Consider the following 24,798-nt stretch of genomic DNA (forward strand, 5'->3'; position numbering starts at 1 on the left):
GGTTAAGCAGCATTTTTAACCTCTGTTCAAGTTATTGAATGGCATATTAAAACCAATGTGGCTCTAATGTACCTTCTAATGTGCACTGCTGCTTTAACAAATTGCCTATAAATTTTAGTTGAATTAAGCCCATTCCTTATACATTCCTAGTAAGGTTAGGTTAATAATACATGAGATTTCATTATATGCACCTTCCTTAATAATGTTTTTAAGGAAGTAGGACAAGAATCTATGTGGTAGTCTAGCATGGGCTAGTACTATTTACAACCACAGAGAAGAGGCAGACAGAGTCCTCAGGCTCACTAGTACATTCCCTCCTACCTTGTATTCTCCAAGACTACTGCTCACACACATCCATGTGGGGTCTGTACCCTGCAGCATGTGATCTAGGACTCTCAGATATATTTTAAAAAGTGGAATGCAAGCTTTAGACGGCAGCAGTATATTTTACTGTGCAGGCTGCAAAGGTGGCTACCACAAAACACCTATTTATGATAAAGATGGCTCTGAGGAAGTTTTCTTCGCTCAATGTATTTCTCACCATAAAAGACTACAGAAACAGAAAACAAAGTTCAAAGTGGCATTTCTGAAATCAAAAGAATTCCTGAAGTTAGAAGAGAGAAACAAACAAGAAGATCCCCAAACACACTGCACCCCATTTATACAGTATGCACATATGCATATGTCATATCTTCTTTTGTTAAACAATGAATGCATTGGTACCCAGGCTACTACTGTTGTTTTAAACAGTAGAACACCTCATCCTCCCTATGTAGTTATAAAGGCTAAACACACGCCTAAATATTAGAAAATATCACTGAGATATTTTTAAGTATAATCATTCACTCCTTTAGTGAATAAATAGGGAGCATCCACTATAGATGTACTATGTTGTGTGCCTGATATACAACATTAAACAACTGTGAAAAACAGCAAAGAGATTTCCTAGGTGGAGAGCAACAGACGTCTCGGGAGAGTTCACAGGCTTGAAACCATGTGGGCTGCTAATGTCCATTTGCTTTGTTTTTCATTAACCATGGTGGAAAGCCAGTAGGAGCAAGAGTGACGGGTTTGAATTAAAGGATGAAAGCATCCCTTCAGCTACATGTGGACAAGACACTGGAGAAAGAGTAATGGGAAGAAACAAGGAGTTTAGGAGGCTAGTTGGATAGTCCAGGGGAAAGAAGGTGGTTTGGACCAGTGATGTATCTGGGAGGATAGTGAGAATTGGTCAAATTACAGAAATATTTAAAAGTAAACCCAGCAGAATTGATTTTGATAGATAAGATTGGGCTTTTGGGATTTTAAAAAAATGCAGGGGAGGTGGGTAGTCAAAGATGGTTGAAAAGACTAGACCTGACAAGATTATAACCCATAAAATACTAGGGCAGCATTTTCAGCTACACATGGTAGAGTGAAAAAAAAAAATCCTGTCCAGTTCTCTAAAAATGAAAAGGGAAGAGAAAGATGAAGAGGAGGAGGAAGAGGAGGAGGATAAAATGGCAGCTAAAGACAGATGCCTAGGAGAAAAAGTTTAAGAATTTGATGTGGAATAATTAAATTGATTCAGTTTTGCTAATTCCAAAAAGAAAAGTTACACTTATACATTGCTGGTGGGATGGCAAATTAGGGCAACCATTATGGAAAGTGGTATGAAGACTCCTCAGAAAACTTAGAATGGAACCACCATTTGACCCAGCTATCCCACCCCTCAGATCATACCCAAAGGTCTTAAAATCAGCATACTATAGTGAATCAGACACATCAATGTTTTTAGAAGCTCAACTCAAAATAGCCAAAGCATGGAACCAACCTAGGTGTCCTTCAATGGATAAAGAATATATATATATATATATATATATATATATATATATATATATATATATTAGAATATTACTCAGCCTTAAAGAAGAATGAAATAATGGCATTTGCAGGTAAATGGGTGGAGCCGGAGAATATCATTCTAAACAAAATAAACCAATCCCCAAAAAACCAAAGGCCAAATGTTTTCCCTGATATGTGGATGCTAATTCACAATGTGGGGGTGGAGGGTTAGGAAAGAATAGAATTACTCTGTATTTGGCAGAGGGGAGTAAAGGGAGGGGAGGGGATATGGGAGTAGGGAAGACAGTAGAATAAATTAGACATTATTACCAATGTGCAAATATAACTAAATGACTGGTGTGATTCTACATCATGTACAACCAGAAGAATGAGAAATTATACTGTATTTACATATAATGATGTGTCAAAATACATTGTGCTGTCATGTATAACTAATTAGAACAAATAAAAAATATTTTAAAAGTGTTTGGAATCAAAAGCTCCAGAGATTACTAAATTAGACGTGAGATATGGTTTTTCCAGGGGCCAAAGATGAAGGTCTGCAGTGAACACAGGGATTATGTGATAAGTTGCCTGTGATTAATAATTTTATGCATCAATGTGAGTAGGCTTTGTAACCAGTTGTTTGGTCAGATATTTGTCTAGATGTTTCTGTGAAGGTGTTCTGTACGTTTTTCAAGAATATAAGAACACTAATCCATAGGCAAAATGGTCCACTGAGTGTCAAAAACAATTCTTTAGTAAAAAGCATAGCATGATAAAATTTTCTGAAACCAGAGATATAGAAATAGGAGAAACTTCTAGAAGATTCAAAAAAAAAATGAAAGGATACAAACAAGAGTGTGATTGGCTCTTCTAAAAGATAAGTCAAATTATTTAAAAATTTCAAGTGAAAATAACTCCATTAAGTAATACAATTTCAGACACTGTCAGATTATTTCAGACGTACAAAATTCTCAACAAGAACAACAACAAAAATACTTCCCTTTTTTTTTTTATTCTCAGAAGCTCTTGGAGCATATGCTGTACCTGATACACAAATATACCAAGAAAAGAGAACGCATAGGATTCTTGCAATAGAGGACACAATACAAGAGAGGTGAAGGATAGATAGCCCCAGGACAGCTGAAAATATAAATTCTTCAACAGTACTGTGCCTGAAAATTAAAGCCCAACCAGCCAAAATGGAAAAAGGAAGGTTAGGAATTCAGATCCTCCCAGAAATTGATATATCCAGTGGGAAAACTAAGAAACCAATCAACTGCTTAGAGTTTTGTTTCCTAGAAGCATCTAAGAGATTTCCTCGAAAACTATGCAAGGGCATTTTTTTTTAAGAAAGGATACACAATCAAAGTGTATAGCATAGCTCTGAAATAGATTTATATAGTCATAACAAAGGAACAAGTAACCTCTGTTACTTGTTATTGATGCAATCAAATAAGTTCAGGAGGGGGCATCATAAAGAACTGAATACCCATCCTCCACAGTAGGAAGACAATAGATAATGTGTGAATCATAAAACTCAATGTTTTAGTCAACTCTTTGCTGTGACTATAAGAACAATTTTAGGGAAGAAAAACAAGAACAATTTTAGGGAAGGAAAAGTTTATTTAGGGGATCATGGTTTCAGAGGTCTCAATCATAGACAGCAGGCTTCTTTCCTGGGGACTTAAGGTGAGGCAGGACAAGATGGTGGAAGGGTATGGTGGAGGGAAGCAATGCACATGATAATCAGAAAGAGAGAGAGGTCTCTACTTGGCAGATAGAAATATATACCCCAAACCCATGCCCCCAATGCCCCACCTCCTCCAGCTACACCCTGCCTGCATTTAATTAACACTCAACTAATCCCACCAGGTGATTAATTCCCTGATTGTTTAAGGTTCTCATAACCCAATCATTTCTCCTCTAAACCTTCTTTTACTGTCTCACACATGAGATTTTGGGGGACATCTCACATCTAAACCATAGAACTCAAGATGGAACACTGTATGTAAGTCAGTGATAAATATAAAAACGAAAGCCAGAAGAAACATCTAAAGAAGTCAAAGGTGGTTGCTCTGAAGGGGAGATTATGGGAAGAAGGACTGAACAGGGCATTGCTGTTTTTACATGACAAGTCTTTATATTTTGGTTTTTGAAAATTATGCCAATGAAAATTTTTATAAAAATATAAATTAAATTTAAAATGAAAATACCAGAATATCCTCTGGATTTTTCTCCACATATACTTCCCTCCTGGTTTCCTCTCTCCCCTTCCGGTCCTTTGTAAATGGAGTTTAACAGATATAGTTTTGTTGTGTTTTTTAAAAAGATGAAACTGTTATTTGCCTAAAATCAGATGTCACAAACTTCTTCCCAAAGGTTTATGGCCAGTTATGCTCTACTTAAAGGGGAATAAAGAATGGGTATTATCATTAATAATAAAAATAATGACCATACCTAAAGCACTATATTTTGTTTGCTTGTGCAGTTGTCTTATTTCCCCTATCAGAGTGTCAATGTTTTGAGGACAAGAACTTAATTTTTAAATAAGAGCACCAGTTTTGGGTTTTCTTTTCCTTCATCATTACTCATTTTAAACACTTTGTTTCCATTCCAACTATCAATCAATATTTTTTTTTTGCTGTGCATAATATCAACCTGCTATCCAACTTACCTTCTGCAATTGCAGTTTTTTGAGCAGAAATCATTGTAGACACTGATGCAAGGGTAGTAAATACATAGCCTATTTGGTAAACAACAATAATATATGAACTCTTAGCAACAGAAACACTATTGAAAAGAGCCTAGGATTCAAAGAGAATCACCACTCAATGCTACAGATATGTATCACTACATATTTATAAATTGATTTATTGTTAGTTTCCCCACCAGAATTTAAGCTCAATGAGAGTTCTACACACTGATATAAATGTAATATCCTTCAATTAGATTAAGTAAATAACACTACTTACAAAGAAAGATTTTTCAGGAAGAGAAAGTTCTATCTACATGAAAATAATTGCACTGCCCAACAAAATGTAATAATCACATTCTAACTTTTCACAAGTATAATCCTAGGACAGTATCTCCAGAGGAACACCAATGCACTATGGTTAAGAGAGAGGTGGGCCTGGAAGTCAAAGTAGGCAAGAAATAGTTGAAGAAACTCAGGGATCCAGAGGCCTTTATGGTCCTTGGCCAATAAATAAATAAATAAATAAATTTTAGAAATTGCCGATAATTATAGCTATCCAAAAATTGCAAGCTCATTGTCAATTCAAGCATCTATTCAAAAGTTAACTAATATTCTGCCTGAGAATTTCTTGACTATTAGACATTACTCCTCTAAGACTGCTAATTGTTAAGTATCATTTTATTCTTATTCCTTATAACAGAGGCCCAAGTTTTCAATAGACAAAGATATATTCAGATGTATTTGCCAGCTTCTCTTGCAGCTGGATATAGACACCAAAAGCAGTTCTGACCAATAGTATATATAAGTATAACTGATATGGGTATCATTTGTATTCAACTCAAAAACAAAGCTGATTGCCACTAACAGGAAACAGACAGTTGGAAGAAGACATAGAGGTTGCCTGTTGAGGAGGGTAAGGGACAGCATTTTCAAGAGACATTTGGTGGAAGAAATGAAGCTCCAAATCATGTCTTCCTTCTCTCAGTCTGGGTATATTTTCCATATATTTCACACATTTCATTATGTACTCCGGAGTGCTTTTAATAAGTAGTGATTCTTTCATCATTTTTAATGTTCCCTAATATTTTTTGGTTTAAATTTATATTTAAAATGTTTAAATTAAATCTTAAACTGATACATAAAAAATAAACCAATTTATGGGTTAACATGTTATATAAAAATTAAATCAATTTATGGGTTAACATGTAATGTTTCAAAACATGTACATTGTGTAATGTTGAAATCACTTTAAACATCTATTTCTTCAAACATTTAATATTTCTTAACGGTTAAAATATTTGAACTCCTTTCTTCTACCTCTTTCAAATACAAGTGCTTTATCATCATCTATAGAGATGATAGCAGACTCTAGACGCATCAGAAGTTTTTGCTCCCAACTGTAACTTAGCACCCTTGATCAACCTATCCCTGTCTCTTCCCTCCTCCAACTGTCCCAGCCTGTAGTACCCACCATTCTACTCTCTATTTCTATAAGATCAATTGTTTAGGTTTCCACATGTGACTGATAAAATTCAGTACTTGTCTTTCTGTGCCTGTCTTTTTCACTTAACATAATGATCTCTGGCTTCATCCATATTGTCACAAATGCCAGAATTTCATTTTTACCATCAACTGATGCATGGATAAGAAAATATGGTACACATTCACAATGGAATACTTTCATCTATAGGGCCAGAGGACCTTCATTAAAAAAGAAACATAATCACAGAAATATTTACAATGATATGCATATTATTATTATTTATTGAATATGAACTCTTCAAGTGATAAGGAGTTCAAAAGGATACAATATTTGATCTATTATATTTTGCTGGCTTATTGAGTAAGATTACACAGAGGAAAAAAAAAACAAGCCTGGGCACATTTTTAAAAGTACATGATATTCAAGTTTTTTATGGGCTTGGACTAAGCTACTTCTGAAATCACTGGTGCTCTATGTTGAGCAAATATCTGTGATTCACTGAGAGTGATGGAGGATTACAGGTGTTATTTTGAATAGCAGTAACTTATCAGAGAGCACCAGCCAACACTGAAAATGATGGCTATACAGCATTTCTTTTCTTTCTAAATCCATAAGAAATAAATTTATACTTGATGATTAACAGTCTTGGCTGTCACAGGAATGTCCTAAACTTACAAAACTGGCTGGCAATGGGACGAAAACAAAAGAAAAAGCTAAAGAAACAAAGCATTAAGATAGATATAAATCAACTCTGCATGGGATGTATGTAGCCCCAATGAAATGTCTGCAGTAACTAAAGATGATGAGTGAATGAGGCAACATCAGAAAATAAAGCTGGGTGCCTAGACAAGGCCAGAAGACTCAAAACTCTGGAAGGTTGGCCAGATTGAATACAAATGATAAGCAAAAGAAAACTCATTTAGGTAGCCCTGTAAAATGATATAAATAAAGGAAGGCTTTAGGGGTGCTATTCCGCTAACACTACAGTAGACATACACAGACCACCTTGGGAGAAAAGGGCTTAGGGCTGAGAACAGATTTGACCACAGTAAGGACCATGAAGAGAAGGGAAAACACAAGTTAGTATTTCTTCATCACAGGAAGGACCCAAATGAGACAGGATTACCCATGATGTAGATAAGATTAAATTGCTCGTGGCCATTTTTGCATAATACAAAAAACACTCAGAAAAACAGGATTATTATGAATTTCAGTCCTTTACCTATCTATTTGATAGGTATACAATACCTGAATGATGCATTAAGGATTTCATTGAAAGGACTAAAGGGAACACATATTTTGTTATGGTGATTTTGGAGTTTTATCTGAATTTTGAAGTTACTTAAAATATGTAGTATTATTCATACAATTAAAGTCCGACTTGAAATATTGAATTTTAACAAAAGGTAATTGTTCAAAAGGATACAATATTTGATCTATTGTATTTTGCTGGTTTATTTAGAAAGGACATAAAAAACATGGTTGTTTGGGCAGGAGAATGAGAACCTTATTTCTAAAATCAGAGATAACATGAAATGTAAAATATTTTAAGAAGAAAAAAAATATCATCTTAGGATACAAAAAAAAAAAAAACTGATTGCAAATTCTGAAGCACAAATCTGAAGTTGAAAGAGCACAATGGGCTATAGCTCTCAATTAGGCTGTCTACCCAGCTTTCAACAATCTTCCTGTATTTTGGGATAATTACCACTCTGCTCCTCCCTGAAGGAGTGGTTCCTGTGCTCATTTCATGTGACCTGACAATCCCAGCCACAGTAAATTGGTTCAGAAGTAGCCACCCAAACAAAACCAAGTCACTTAGAATTTCCCTCTTTAGAATTATAACCAAGAAGCAGCTAAGAAGTCTCTCCGTGTAGCTGGAAGTCAAACTGTAAGCAATATCAGGGCTGTGGGGTGGCCATATAGCTATGAAGAGAGGGAGGGGGAAGCGGAGTACCCTCCTACAAAGGGAGAGTAAGAGACTGAAAGAAATGGAGAGTGAATGTGGATAAGAGTTTGTATCAGCAGGAGTCTTCTAGTTCCTAAGCTCTCACTGCACTGAGACATGAGTTTTGTGGGTCATCAGTTCCAACATGGTCCACGCATATGTCTAAAGTAACTCTGATTGTATTAGCTAGTCATCAATTCCTTCCTGTCTCTTTCAACTTATTTGTCATAATGACCAATAACAAAAGAAAATGGTAGCTAGATCCACCTGAGCAGAATTCCTTACCATGCAGAGGAGGACTTTTGTCTTACCACTTCCCTTCCAGGCAAATCAACCTTTTGAATGAATGTGCCTCGTACTCAATTTCATAGACTCAAATAACTCAGAGCTAATTTTGGTTGACAGACCAACAATTAACACAGCTACTAGATATCTGCTAAAACTTATATTTATCCTGTTATCAGGATGAATTTATTATAAAGAAAATATTATTTCAGTTAAAATTATGTAAAGGCAAAGAAAGAGCCGTAGGAAGTGTCTCTTTTTCTTCCAGGAGGGAAAGCAATGGAAAAATAGACCTCTGTGCAGGGATATTAAACAGTATCCTATTCATTTACTTTGTGGCATTTAAAAATAATTCTAGATGTTTCTCTATGATGCCAGAATATATATGCCCTTAAGTTAAAACATATGACTAGCTTTATTCAGGAATTGAGTTCATCATCTGAATATCTGGTGTTATTTAGATAATTAACTCAAGTTTTCCTTTCTCTGGAAAATGAACTATATTCTTGCTTTTTAATTTTTTTCAGCTGTTAAAAGGGTTTTGAGAAATTGTCTCAGTTATGAAATAAGTCTGGTGGGCTACAATTCATCTAAAGTACCTCTGCCCTACAAATAGCAACATAAATATACCAGATTTACTTGAACAATTTAAATAGTTGTATGTGTTGGATCATGATATAAACACAGCAATGATGTTGGAGATAAAAATTTTTACAAGCCCCAAACCAGGAACAGAGGAATTACCTATTAAAAGGTAACAACAGCAAAGTCACTATGCCCTGAAAATGTAACACAGTTGTCTCTTACCTGGTTGACACTGATCACACCTTCTTCCTTCACGATTAGGCAAGCATAGGCACTGGCCACTGATTGGGTCACAAATAGTCCCAGGAAATGTCCCCAAGGAGTCACACTCACACATCTGGCAGCCTTGAAAGTTGCTCGTGGTCAAATTGTACCTGTGAGGTTCACATTGACTGCAGCGAAGACCTGTTACCCCTAATTTGCAAGGACATTGTCCAGTTGATATGTCACACAACAGAGAGCCATTTACTGTCCCCATCTTATCACAGTTACAAGGCAGACAGAGGAAAGAATTATTTTGCTGTAGGTAGAAGTGTCCCTCCAAACACTGATTACACCGTCTCCCTCCTATGTTGGTTTTACAGGTGCACTGCCCTGTCTCAGCATCACAGAAAGTCCCAGAAAGGGATCCAGCTGGGTCACAGTCACAGGCCTTACAACCAGCAATGTCTAACCCATAGAAGTTTTCTCTGCAGGTGTCACACTGAAGACCTTTGACTTCTTTTTTGCACTCACACTGCCCAGAGAAAGGATTGCAGAATTTGTCCACTGAGCCGTAGAGGTTACACTGGCAGGGCTCACATCCATCATCATTAAAACTTTGAAGAATTTTGAATCCAAAATTGCAGTGATTGCATCTAAGCCCTAAAGATAAAATAGGTTTAAAAAGATGAGGATGGGAAAACAATTCCATTCTAAATAGCAGAAGTACAAATAATGCTATTTCAGGTATTAAATACAGACACAAAATCCTAGATGTTTTCTCATAAGAAACATCAAAGAAGGTTGTTTACGTATTCAAAAACTATCAATGCTCAATTTAGCTCTCATAAACAATTTTGGATGTAATATACTTCATAATTTTTTTATTTAATGCAAAGAAAATGCTTAATGCAAATATTGCTTCTGTTACATGTACTTGGGCTCATTCCCTTTTGTTTGAAAATATTAAACTATTTTTTTAAAAAAGTTCACTTAAAAGTATACTTGAGTGGCATGTTACCACAATAGGTAGCTTTCGCGAAATTAGAATTCCCTAAAAATGTTTACGGCAGGATTATTAAACTGAACATTAAATTTCACTTAGACAAGATAAACATATTCTGGAGATCTATCACACAGCATGGTGGCTATACTTAAAAAATTACATATGCTTGAAAAATCAATAAAAGATTAGATCTTAATTTTTTTCTTCCTAAAACATAAGTATGTGAAGTGACAGATATGTCAGTTAGCTTGAGTTAATCATTGCAAAATGGGTGGGTATATCAAAATATCACATTGTACACTATAAATATATACAACTTTTATTTGTGAATTAATCTTTAAAAAAGGTAGCAAGAATAAAAAAATAAACATTAAGCTCTTTTGTGACAAGAACATATACACTTACTTCTGAATATTACATATTTAAATAATTAATATAAATAAAACATATCCAGAACAATTTTTATTTTAATCCTTTTGTATGATCCTACATTTTATCATTTTCAATTAATATAAATTATGCTCTCCGTGGCTCATAAAGCAATCACATTGCTTGTCACATTGTGTGATTCAGAACATACCTCTTTGAACACTAAGTAAATTCTATTCTTTGTATTACTTCTATTTAAAGGTGTATATATATATATATATATATATATATATATATATATATATATATATATACATACATTTTACAAATGGAGAAAAATGTTTGGGCCCCAAAGCTTAAATCTCTGACAACTCAGGTTAGTCTCAAAAAGGGTATTACAAGGCAAAAGAATTTTTAATATGTAGAACAGTAAATGTTCAGATGGCAAATACTTCCTTTAGATAGTCTTCTCATATCCATGAATTTAAATAACTGACTGTGGAGTTAAGGCAACTGAAACATTTATTTCAAGCTATAATTGCAATAAAAAATTAGTCCTAAAATAAGAGTCAAAAGCACACTAAGGAACTCATATGTAGAAAAGCATTCGTAAACTGGAAGAAAATGCCTAATATGTATGTATATATATGGATAAAAATTCAAGAACTCCAATGGAAGGCAAGTTCTTTAACAGTGATGAATGACTCACCTAAGGCATATCATTTAATTTCAATAAGGAAAATAAAAAAGGACCACTATTGCTGCAAATTTTAAAAATAACTGTATTGTTAACAAGAATTATGACTCATTTTGAACTATTAAAATTGGTCTACATGGATTCATATCATATCAGTTTTAAAAATATGCGCAGTGCTTATTTGAATATGCCATACATATTCCTGACAGGTAATCTATTCCTAACGATACTCAGGAAGGCCTACAGGGCATCACATTCACTGTTAACAAGTACAGGCGAGTTAGCACACTTGGCATTTAATTCACATTCTTCTCCCTTTTTATTCTAGATGAATGACCTACTTTAATAAAATTATTGGTGCTAATGTATTTTACTGGTGATAGAATCATTAGTAAGATTTAACAGTTTTGTTAACTCTAACAGTTTGCTTTCTGAAGCATATACAACATACCCTTGTATTTTCTAGGTTTTGTTTCTCTTCACATTAACAAGGTAATGTCGAATACAGTTACTTGCTAATTCCATTTGGAAAATATATAGGCACGTTAAATTCATATTTTTATTAAAAGTATTTTATTTGACAAAATAATAATAATTACTTATCAGAATATTAAGATGATGATTTAGTCTTCACAAAATGTTTATTAATATTTTCCTCCCCAAACAATGAGGAACAACCAATAACATAGGTAACAGAGGGAGGTCATAAAAAAAAATTATTTTTATTTTTTTCCTTCCTCAACCTCTGGAATCTAACATCACAGGACAGATTCTACTGACATAAAGAAGTAAGCACTTCATGTCTTTTGAGGCCTTTCTTTAACTTTTGTGTTCACATCTTGAATTTAAAATATACCTCATATTAAAGAACAAAGGACCCCATACAGATTGAATTCAAAGGTCTCAGAATTCATTCTGTCTCACACATAACATAAAGATATACTTCTCCAAACTGCTTTTTCTTCCTTTCTAAAAAGTTAGTGTTTGTATGCTTGAGGTACATAAAGGCAAGTTTCACACATTTTGATGCAATCTTTCTTTAAACCAAAGTTTGTGTAATTCCATTAGGCATGTTAATATTCTTTTTTTATTAAATCAAAATGCTTTTTACCTGAATTATGCAGCACGATGTATGTATAGCTACATATGTGAAAGGTGAAGCATTAGATTATGTTATATCAACGAAGGAAAGACGTTACTTAAGATGATATTTACTTGTGTGTGCATATATGTATGCATTTCTGGGTGTGCATATGTGTATCTCTGGGTGCTATCACTGCCAGGTGTGTTTTTATCATTGTGAGGTTCAGGTCAAGTGTTAGAAAAACCACAATGACTTGGTGTCTTGAGTGACAACAGAAAGGCCAAGGTCTTTTTTAAACTTCCTATATGACCCAAAACATGTTCAGTTACAATACAGGACTCAGTTCATCAGGAAACTTTCCTCTCATAATATTCTCATATATCAAAATTTCAAAGTGCATTATGTACATAGTGCATTTTGGGCACTTGATAAATTTTGTCCTTATGTGGCGGTGGTTCCCCTCAAAAATGCTGGATGTAATAAATTGCTATAATCAAATCTAATTTCTGAAAAATACCTGTGGGAGTAACAAACAAAAAAGCACGTCTTGTATAAAAAAAAATGATAAATAACACCGAAGGTAGCTGTTTATTATAATCAGCTTGGTTCTGAATTACAAAATTAAAATTATGTGGCCCTTTATAACTAACCTTAGCAATATACATGATCTGTGGAATTATGTTGACTTATTTTGCATTTCATAGGAACAGTTCAAAGAAATATAATAGAAAAAAATGGAAAGATTTATCACAAAGGACCCTGTAGCACAGAATATTTTGAAAAAATCCATTTATTTTGGTCTATTAAGGAAACTAGCATGGAAATGATTTGCTTAGAACTCATTAAGTGTAAAACATTTTGAAAAAGTGCTAATTTTCTAAAAGAAACATCTATGCAGTAAGCAAATTATATTTTTCTATGACTTATTAGTATAGGACCATGTGAGCTAATACATCTACAGAATAAAGAAACTTCTAAAGGGTTGATTAAACTAAGCTTCAAACTGTAGCTTGATACAATTATTAATTTAATCATTTTTAGACAGTTAATTTCATCCAAATTGTTCCCCCCCCCCCCAGCCTGCCTTGAGCAAGGAAATTTGCTTTACTCTTCGGTTAAGAAATCAAATGCAGAATTTATTTCCAGATGGTAATAGAGATGTGACTGTAAACTTTTGCATTACACATACCAATAACATTTGCTTTGCACTTGCACTGGCCTGAATTTTGGTGACAGGTAATATCTCCATCCACTGTCCCAGAGGTATTGCAGTTACAGGGACTGCAGCCATCAGGATCCAACTCTTGTAGATTGTAGAATCCGTTCTGGCACTGATTGCACTGTCTGCCAGACACATGTCTCTTACAATTACACTGGCCTCCAATCTAGAGAAGATACAACATTTTGTAGAATGATGAACGTGTCTATTTTTAGATAATTTGCTCATTAGGTACAAGACAGAGAGGGAGGGAGAAAAAAAAAACTTGAAATGTTAAATAGACAAGAAGGTAATAAGGTATTTTTCCTCCTGACACAAAACATGGGAAGCTTCAGCAGATTGCAAATATAGAACTGAATGAAAATAAAACCCACAGAAGTCAGTAGTATATGACTAAAAGGTAAATGCGGAATTAAGCATTAAGTACTAAATAAAGAAATCAAAATATAGACATGTCAGAGTCTGTAAAGAGAAGAGAACCCAGAGTTAGGTTACTTTTCCCATTTGCTGTCTTATTGGTCCAAACTTGCTTTATATAAGCCAGATGTTTAAATTAAGGAAGAGTCTTTCTGTATAGAATATCCCATCAAGGTCTTATTTAAAGTTCTTGTTAATTGAATTCATTCATGCCTAATGAGACTGACACATTTTTTTATACAATTCTTCTCTTAGGAATATTCCAGTATATTTACCATTCACTTACAGCATTATTTCACATTAAGTATATTTAGCTGGTTTATATTATGGTAAATAATGCAAAAAGTTACTTGTTCAAAGCATTTTTAAATAAAATAGCTGAAACAGTATTTTTTCCTCTTCATGCTGCTATTTTGAGAAGAATGAAAATGCATAAAATATGCAGTGTTCATCTACCACATACACAGAAAACACTACATTAGAGGACGATAAGAGCTAAAAGTCTTTATAAGAGGACATATGTATTTGAAATGTAAAATAAATATGAGAAATTCAATAATAACTTAAGGCTTCAATGCAGAGATATGGATACAGACATCAAATCTCTTATAGTCACTGGCATTTCTCCCCAATTGCCTTTCACTTGGACTGAATTCAGCTCTTCACATTCAGAGAGGCAGGATTATCAGAGGGGAGTAATCTACATGTGGAAAGACATAGTTTGATTGATATTTAATTTTAAGGATTTTTTTTTTTTTAAATCACACAAGGTTACATTTGGTTACAAATATCTAGGGCAAGCCTCTCAAAGAATTTTAAAAATAGATAATTGCCTCATTTTTCTCATCTGTGAAATAGAGACTCACTAGAACCATTGATAGTAGGATAAAATAATACAACTGATATGAAGCTATCTAAGACTCTGAAAAATAAAGGATTATAAATGCACCAGATATGCGTGCAGATAATGAACCTCAATATCCAAGACGCCTACAGGAAGATGAACAGGCACCATGAAGTACCTCCTTGTGCCTGGCTGCATTTCCCACCCCACATATAAATACACGACCAGTGAAACATCATGTACAAATGCAAGAATGGAACCCTAATTAGAGTAAGTTTTACTCCATGTATGTATAATATTTCAAAATACACACTGTTGTCATGTATGTATGTATATGTGTGTGTGTGTGTGTGTATATATATATATATATATATATATATATGACAAATAAAACATTTTTTAAAAAAGAAACTAGGTCATTACTCAAAGGAGGGATCTTTGTTCCCTGCAAAAAGAAATGGCATTTATTGATAGGTATATTTCACATATGGTCATGAAAGTTCAACAGACCTCTTTTACATACTCCCACATCAAATACATACTCTCATTTCAAATGCCAACAATTTTGGCCTGACCTGTTGCTAGGGCTTCTCATGTATTAATTTTGTTCCCCCAAATAGAAGGCAAGCCCTTTTAGGTATTAAACATACCTTATATTTCTATTCACACTTGTAAAAAGTATTCTTTCAAAGATGAAGAGCAAGAAAGACTGAATAAGGGTATATTTACATATAGAGAAAAATGTATTCTATATCAAAGCTATTTTTTGTAACATTTTCATTTAAATGCATTACCTGTATCGACTAGTGCTTCCTTGCCCCTTGAAATCTAGAAAGGCAGTCTGCAACCCTAATTACACACTGTTGAAGGACAAAAGTGGTCTCAAAATTTATAAAAATTCTAGATGTGTTGGTAATTTCATAGTTACCCTGATCCTAAATTTCTGCTTCTTCCATTTTGGAATCTTCTTCCCTCCTGAGAGCACTGCCCTCTGTCACCTTGGCCAGTGCCTCAATCTCAAGGATAGGAACTCTTGTTCAAAAAAGTGAATGGATTTATTAAACGTGACCACAGATTTGGAGTGAAGGAATGAGAGTTTTACTTTGCAATTCATAATCTTCCTTTGGTTTTCTGATAACTAGAGGTTTTCCTAAGCTTCTGCACTCCAATTAGACAGTGTTCAGTGTGGCTTCTCTCTCATCCTTCCTTGCTCTGCCCTAAAGCATATCTACTTTTCTCTTTATACTTGACAAGCTTCATTTTTTTTACATGGAATATTTCACAAGTATCCATTATTGTCTTAATTCCTCCATGCACTTAAATTTTATCAAAGTATTTCTGACAATAAAAATAAATTGTTCCATATGAGCAACTCTGCCAAAAATTCTTAATATATCCACTCCTATTTCATTAATCCAAAAGTTTATATTACACATACAAATTATAATTTCCCTATTTTAACAATATCTTAAAATGTGGTCTAAAAGTAAAGTAATACAGAACTTTATAATCATGTATAACAGAATTTTAGTGTTCCTCAAAATTCAGCTGAAAACACAAATGTTACAACACCGCTGTAGATTTCTCTTTTTCCAATGTGAGAGAATACAAATCTACTTACATTCTAAGACTAATTTTTGTCCAAGGAGAAAGAAAGAAGGATGCTTCTCTCCCTTGTAAAAATGCACTTCCAAAAAGTAAGACACAACACTCTTCTGTTCCCTGTGGAAACCTTCCATTAAAAGTTTTTATAAAAGTTCCACAGGAACCCTAGGTTGACCTATTGATTTACTTTGGCAAATAGGGTATTAGCAAATCTGTTGCAAGCTGAGGCTTGAAAATGCTTGTGAATTTGAAGTTCTCTATCTTGCTGGGCTTTGAACTCAGAGATCACCTTGTGACTTCAAAAGCTCCAGCAAGTCTGTTGGAGGACTAGAGAATACATGAAAAGAAGAGAGGAACCCAGCTCATAGTTGCTTTCCCCTCAGTTTAAGACTCAGCTTGCCAGCCACAGATGTGTCAGTGAGGTCCCCCTAGGTCATCTAACTGCCAGCATACTGCTAGGTAACAATAGACAAATGAGGGTTATTAGAAGTAATAGGCCAAGCCAGACCAGCAAAGCCAACCATAGAATCCTGAACTAAAAATTTTTATTGTTGCAATCCACTAATTTATGTAGCAAAAGTTAACACAATGTAAATCACATTTCTATACCTTACTGCCAAGGAGGCTGAGAAATCTAGTCTAATGTACATAATCATGTGGCCAACTAATATTGAGACTTCTACTACTAATGGAGAAAGAAAAACAGATAATAGGGTACAACTACTCTCTCAGATAACAGCTATACATTCATACCCATGGAAATTTTCCTGCTCTTTAAGACTTAAAACACAAACTTGGTCTTATAAGTTTTGGTCTTGCTCAATTTTACCCACATAAGCAAAGAGGATAAAAAGAATTCTCCCTACAGGCTCTACTTGGAAATTCAGAAATAAAATTCATAAATAACTGATTTGAATCATACCTTTTCTTTTTCTAGTTGTGAAAAGTAAAACGTTTCTTTGAAATTCTTCTTTTCTAATCAGGCATTTAGTGCTATTAATATCCTACTATGCAGTGCTAGATTAGCATCCCACTGTTTTGATATGGTTTATTTTTATTTTCTTTCAATTAAAATATTTTCTAATTTTGCTTTTGATTTTTCCTTTGATCTTAAAGTTAAGTGTATTAGTTTTCAAATATTCAGGAATCATTGAGATAATTTTGTAGTTGATTTCTAATTTAATTGTGATCACATATTTTATATAACTTGAATCCTTTTAAATCTTTGGAGGCAAGCTTATTTCATGGCCTAGAAGTTAGTCTATTTTGGTAGATGTGTTTGTAGACCTAAAAAGTACATTTGTACCAGCAGTTGTCAAGCTGAGTGGTTTATATTTATAGGTCAATTGGGTCAAGTTGGTTAATAGTGTTGTTCTATATACTTACTGATTTCCTGTCTATTTGTTTTAACTATTGAAAGAGAGGTATTGAAACTTTTTTGCCTGTATTTTTGGATTTTCCTATTTTTCTTTTTATTTCTATTAACATTTGCATTGTGTATTTTGAAGCTTTTTTGTTTGGTATATAAATGTTTAGAATTGGTATTTCCTGTTGATGAAATGGCCTCTTTTGCAAAATATTTTCTTCTTTATTCTAGAGATTGTTACTCTAAAATCTATGTTTCTAATGTTGACACAGAATCACTCAAGCTTTCCTATGATTCACGTTTGCACTATGTATCTTTTTCCATCCTTTTCTTTTAATGTTTTGTGTGTCATAATGAAATGTATTTCCTGAATGCAGCAAATAATCAATCATAAGGTTTTTGCATTTTAATATAAACTGCTAATCTTTGACTTTTGAGTTTTTAGAATATATAACATGATTATTGATATGGTTTGTTTTAGGTCTATTATCGTGCTATTTTCTATTTTTCCCATCTGTTTGGGGTTCCTTTCTTTTTTCTCTTTACCTGTTTTTGTATTATCTTATTTATTTCTTGTATTATTCCACATTAACTTCCTGTTGGCTTAATAGGTATGACTTTATTATGATTTTACTGATTTCTTTTACACATTTATCACAGTCTACCTTTAAGGGAAAAACTATGTCACATGTAGTTTAAGAACCTTATTCACAAATGGTCAAATGAACTAAACAAATGCTTCTTAAAAGAAGCAACACAAATGGTTATCAAATACATGAAAAAAAATATTCAACTTAGTTATCAATTAGGGAAATCCAAGTCAAAACAAGTCCAGTTAGAATGCAGTCATCAAGAATACAAACAATAACAAATACTGAACAAGATTTGGGGAAAAAGAAACACATTTTTACACTCTTGGTGAAATTGTAAATTAGTACAACTATTATGGAAATCAGTATGAAGGTTACTCAAAAGACAAAGAATGGAACTAACACATGACCTAGGTAGATATACCATTTCTCAGTATTTATCCTAAAGAATTAAAGTTCTTATACAATAGTGATATATGCACACCCATATTTACAGCAGCTCCTTTTATAATAGTCAGAATACAGAACTATGGATACCATAGCCAAACTATGGATACCAACCAGCATTCATCAATAGATGAGTGGATAAAGAAAATGTGATACACACACACACACACACAATGGAGTTTTATTCATCCATAAAGAAGAATGAAATTATATCATTTTTATGAAAATGGATGGGACTTCAAAATAACATGTTAAGTTAAATAAGCCACATGATATATGACAAGAGTCATATATTTTCTCTAATATGTGAAAATGAAAGAGGAAAAGAAATGTGTTGGTGGGATCTATAAAAATTGAAGGGGGACAGGAGAGTAGAAGAAAGGGACCATGGGGACAGTAGAGGGGAGGAAAGGGGAAATATAGGCTAAAGATATTGGCTAAATTATATATAATATGCAACTGAATCCAATATGCACAACTATAATGCATGAATAAGAGATACAGAAAAAAATACAATAATATATTTCCTTTTATTCTCTCCTAACCTATTGGATCATCATTGTCCTACATTTTATTATGGTGTAATTTTTGTTCAAATGTCAACTATTTTTTAAAGAAAATTTAATGATCAGAGAAATGTTTATATTTACCAATTACCATTTTCAGAGCACTTTATTTCTTTGTGTAGATGCATATTTCTATCTGATATTATTTTACTTTTTGCTGAAGGATTTAAAAAAAACACAATACATTTCTTTCAGTGCAGATCTGCTGGGATAAATTCTTACATTTTATGTATTGTAAAAATATTTACCTTCATCTTAGAAAGGTATTTTCACTAGTTATAAAATTCTATCATTTATTTTCTTTCTATATTTTAAAAATGTTGCTCCATTTTCTTGTTCGCATGATTTCTGACAGGAAATCTGTTGTCATCCTTAACATTTTCCTCTGTATATAATGTGTACTCTTCCTCTGCCAACTTTAATATTTTGTCTCTATCATTGAAGATAAAATAATCCTTAGTTTTGAACAATTTAATTTTAATGTATCTATTTATAATTTTTTTCACATTACTTTTTTGTGAATTCTTTTGAGATTCTTCAATTGTAGCTTTTTGGTTTTCCTATATAATTCCTGAAAGATTCCAGTCATTATTTCTTTGGATCTTTTTTCTGTTGTCACACAATCCTGCCTCTCCTTTAGGGACTCTAATCATACATTTATCAAGTATTTTGATGTTGTCCCACAGCTCACCTAAACTATTTTCATTTTTCTAAGTTTTTCTTTTATTTCTATATTTTATGGTTGGTAGGTTCAATTGCCATGACTTCAAGATCACTAATCTTTTCACCAATAAGTAATCTACTTTATTTAATTATAATATCTGTTGTAATATACCTGAATGATTATTATAATGTCTAATCAGTTTTGTATTGGTTCTGATTAGTTGATTTTTACCCTAATTATTCCTACTTCTTTGCAAGACTGGTTAATCTTTGATTGGGTGCCAGATGTATGAACTCTTTCTTGGGTGCTAGACAGTTTAATATTCTTATAAATATTCCTGAGTTTTGTTCTGAAATGCAGTTATTTGATAACAGTGACTTGGGTCTTGTTCTTCAGGTATATTAGGTGATACTGGGGCAGTTGTCAGTCTAGGACTATTCTCATTATTGAGTCAAAAGCCTTTTGTGTACTCTATCCAATGCCCTGTGAACAATGAGTATCCCTGGGTTTGGGTTTGGCTACTGGAAATGGACAATATTCCTAGCTTTTCTTGAGTGTTAAGAACCATTATCTTTAGTCCTTTTATGTTTTCTCCAGCCTTGTACATATGCAATGATCGTTATGCAGGTGAATATTTAAATATACTCTGAAGGTCTCTGAAATTATTTTTCTGTGTTCCCTTCTCTCTGAAAAACTCTAACTTTGGACTCTTGAAACTCTTGCTTCTGTCTCTTCAGCTTAGAGAACACTCCTGGCTCCACGGCTTCTACTTCTCTGTGGCATAGTCTGCAGATTCTTTCAAGACGGTAATGTTGGGAAGTTATAGAACATGATCATATCATTTATTTTCTACCTCTCAGGGGATACTTTCCTCCATTGCCTGATGTAGAAGTTCTTGCAAACAATTGTTTAATATATTTTGCACATATTTTGTTTGTTTCAGATGGGAGGATAAATCCAGTTTCTACTACTCTCTTTGGAAGCAAGTAGAAGTCTCAAAAAGATTTTTTTAACCTGAAGGGGAAAACTGTATAAACTGAAAATAAGAGAAAATCAGATGACAAAATCCAAAGAGAATTCATCAGCTTAGATTGGAGTTTCACTGGGAAACATAAATTCAACTATTTAACATAAGATCCAAGTTCTGAACCCAAATAAAATAGTGCTTCAAAGAAATTTGGCAGGGATACCTCTGCTTATTCTTATTATATAGGAAAAAGGAACTGCATTCGTCAAAACCTAATGCCATCCATCAACTGTACAAGAATTATCTTTTTAGGTAGCCATTATTAGAGTCCTTAAGCTTCAAACTCCCCATCAGCACAACACTTCTTAAAGGTAAACACTGAAAGATATCAGAACTGGGAGAGAGATTAGCATTCTCTTTTCTAACAAAGAATTGACTTTGCTAAAAATGGTCTCATTCAGAGATTAATAAAATTGAGACAAAATTTATCCATGAGGAATAGTAGGACAGAAGGAATAAAAATCATAATAAAGTCATTTATTTTCCTCAAGGAAAAGTATGTAGGTATTGACTGAGTTTGGCCATTATTTTTTTTAAAATACACATTTAGGTTTTGTTTTACTTACTTTTGTTAATAGTGCTGGGAATTAAACCCAGGACTTCACACATTCATCCAGGGAACCACTGAGTTACAACCCAGCACATAACAATATTTGTTTATATATGTGTGAATAATGATGTGATTCTGGTAAAACTGAGATTAAGCATGTGTTTACTTCTCCTTATTCCAAAAAGTCACTAAGCTATTAGAATTTCCTTTAAAAGCAGAATCTACAAATCTAGTGAAACCAATGAATAGAAGAGAATTAAATTTCAGCAAAAATTCCAAAAGCAGAAAATGGAATACAGAAATAAATATTGACAACATTCTTCAACTAACCAGAAAAGCTACAATACAGGAACCACCTGATTTAGATACTTAAAATGAGAGAACTGAGGTTTTTTAAACAGAACCCCTGAATGCCTTAAGACTTAGAGATGGCAGAGTACTAAAAGAAGGAAGAGGATACAGACTTGGAGTTAGAACACAGTTTCTTAACTGGTGATAATTATGCTTCCAGAGGACAACCGGTCCATACATGGAGACATTTTTTATTGTCCCAATTAGGGGAAGAGTTCTACTGGCATCTAATGGGTAAAGGCCAGGGATGTTGCTGAACATCCTAAAATGTATTCAGCACCCACCTAAGATAGATTATCCAGCTCAAAATATTATATTCACAGTGCCAAGTGTAGGAATCTTGAGTTAGAAGGATTCTACATAGAAAATATTTAGATTTTCAGTTCCCCTTCTTAACCCCACACAGCCAGTTTAACTAGTCCTACCTTCAGGTGACAGCATGCTTACTGTTAAGAAAACTTGAAATTAACCAGCTCCATTATATTAGCTCATCAACAGCTTGGGAGTTGGAAAAGTATGGGGTAGAAATGGAAAGATAAAGTGAAAGCAACATATACTGCCTCCCCACCCCCACCATTCCTATTCTGCACTGCTTCTACAAAGTCAGGAGCCAGGCAACTGGCAGAGAAAAGATGGAAGAATACACACTCCAAAACTAATATCTGAGCCTCTGACCCTCTGCAAAGAAAAGCTCTCTTGATGCTTGGAAGTATTTTATCATTTCAGTACAGAACAGAATAGACAGCAAAGATTCATTAGATATTTGTGGAAATTTTCTGATATGAAAAGCAGTTACAAAAACAATGGAGAAGGGGACAAAGGAGAAATAATAGCTCAGAGGAGGAACAAAATAATGCAGGTAGTAGAACACATTATTAACTCTTAAGTAGTAAAGGTACTATAGGCAATATTAAAATTTGAAAGGATTAGAAAAGTAAGTTGAGAAAATCTTCAAAAATAATGATATTAATCAAGAGGTTAAAAAAAATAGGGTTTCCAGCCTGGAACAATGGCACACTCCTGTAATCCATGTGGCTTGGGAGGCTAAAGCAGGATTTTCACAAATTCAAAGCCAGCCTCAGCAAAAGCAAGGAGAAAAGCAATAAGTGAGACCCTGACTCTAAATAAAATACAAAAATATAAGGCTAGAGATGTGGCTCACTGGTCAAGTGACCCTGAGTTCAATCCTGGTACACCCCCAAAAATAGGATTTCCAAAGGCATAGGAAAAATGTTAAAGAAAGATATTATTTTAAAATTAGTACAAAATAACTGGGGCACCTTTGTGCACACTTATAATCCCAGCTATTTATGAGGCTGAGGCAAGAGGAGTATAAGTTTGAAGCCAGCTTCAGCAAATTGGTGAGAACCTGTCTCAATGGTCTGGGAATGTGGTTCAGTGGTAGAGCACTTGCCTAGCATGTATGAGGGCCTGTATTCAATCCATAGTCACACACACACACACACACACACAGAATATGAAGTATTTTTTTTCAGACGTCAAACCACAGTTTTAAAAGGCTCAACAGGTACTAGCAAAATTATTAATAGAGAAAACAACAACCTCATGAAACATTCAAATTTCAAAAGTAAATAAAAGACACAAATTTACAGAGACCGAAAAAATAAGTCACAAGTAAAAACAGCACAGAATATTACTGAGGTGTTCTGCAACATCACAAACTAGTAAACCAAAAGGGACAGCTTCCAAATTGTGAGTGAAATTGACTTAACCTAGAATATTACTTTAAAAACAATCTGTCAGCTATGAGTGAAGAAAGAATAAAGACATTTTCCAGATTTGCAAGGATTCAAAAGATTTCACTTCCTGTCTCAGGTAACTACTGAGTATATGACCACAGTATAAAGAATGAAGAACACTGATAAGGATGTAAGACAAGGGGTCCAGAAAAGGAGGATTCAGAATTACAGAGAGAACCCCAGGCTGACAGCCAGGCAGGGTAGCCAGAGAACCAGCATTCTATGCTAGACTAAAAGATGAACATTGGAGCTATCAGAGCTGTATAGATGGTATGGCTGCACTTGGGCATGTACACAGACACACACACATCACTGATAGACATGCGTGTAGCAAAGATGTCAGCATTTGGAGGGAGTCTTCAGATAAATATGTAGAAAACTAAAAAAAAATAAATGCAGAAAGCATCTAAGAATATGAATATTATTGAACATAGAAATAGCATGATTTGCTTATTAATTATATACAGAGACTAAAAGAGAGAAAACTCAAAGATGATACTACAGCTTTGGGCCAGAGCAAATGGAAGGAGAGAGTTGCCACTAAGATGTGGAAAATTTGGGGAGGAGCATGTTTACAGGAGAAATTAGTTCATTTGGGGATACATTAAATTTGAGATATCTGCAACCTGTCAAATGCTTAACTGGGAATATTACTGTAATTCATTTGCACAGGGTCTGTTTAAAGCCAGTATTTGAAGTTAATATCACCAAGGGAATGAGTGTGCGGAGAGAAAAGTTTCATAAATTGGGTTCTGGAGTACTCCAAAAATAAGTTTCAGGGGGAAGAGGAGGCAGTAGCAAAGGAGATGAAGGGAATAGCCAGGGATTTAGGAGATTTAGCCAGAGATTTAAGAGAAAATTAGAAGAAAATATATTGGTGGAGTCCAAGTGAAAAAGAGAATGTTGACTGTTTCCAATGCTTCTTATATATCAGGTAAAAAGAAGACCATGAATTTCCCTTGGGTTTAATGAGACAGAGGTCCTTGGAGACCTTTCCAGGAAAAGCTTCAGTGCAGTGAAGACAATGAAGGCCTGATTGAAGTAGCCTGAGGATGTAATACAACAGGTCTTGGAGGCATGGAAATAGTATTTCTAGGAATTTTTCTGGAAAAGGAAGCAGCTAGAGAAGAAGTTGTGATGGAGAAAGTTTATCAATGGTACATATCTGTGTGCTGCAAGGAACAGTGGAGCAAAGAGATTCGTGGAGAT

General features: G+C 34.0%; 1 protein-coding gene across 1 annotated transcript in view; it reads right to left on the reverse strand.

The window, feature by feature from the left end:
• The window catches only part of Ush2a (usherin), a 763,436-nt gene that overhangs the window by 569,657 nt on the left and 168,981 nt on the right, over positions 1-24,798 (reverse strand). The window contains exons 11-12 of the mRNA XM_046438452.2: positions 13,373-13,568; positions 9,049-9,690 (exon numbers count right to left, since the gene is read on the reverse strand). Coding sequence (XP_046294408.1) covers positions 9,049-9,690; positions 13,373-13,568 — 838 coding nt within the window. The remainder of the gene's footprint in view (positions 1-9,048; positions 9,691-13,372; positions 13,569-24,798) is intronic.

This window comes from Marmota monax, unplaced genomic scaffold, assembly GCF_021218885.2.
Source record: "Marmota monax isolate L192 unplaced genomic scaffold, Marmota_monax_Labrador192_F-V1.1 WCK01_AAM20220418_F8-fsc00118, whole genome shotgun sequence".
Classification (NCBI taxonomy): Eukaryota; Metazoa; Chordata; class Mammalia; order Rodentia; family Sciuridae; genus Marmota; species Marmota monax.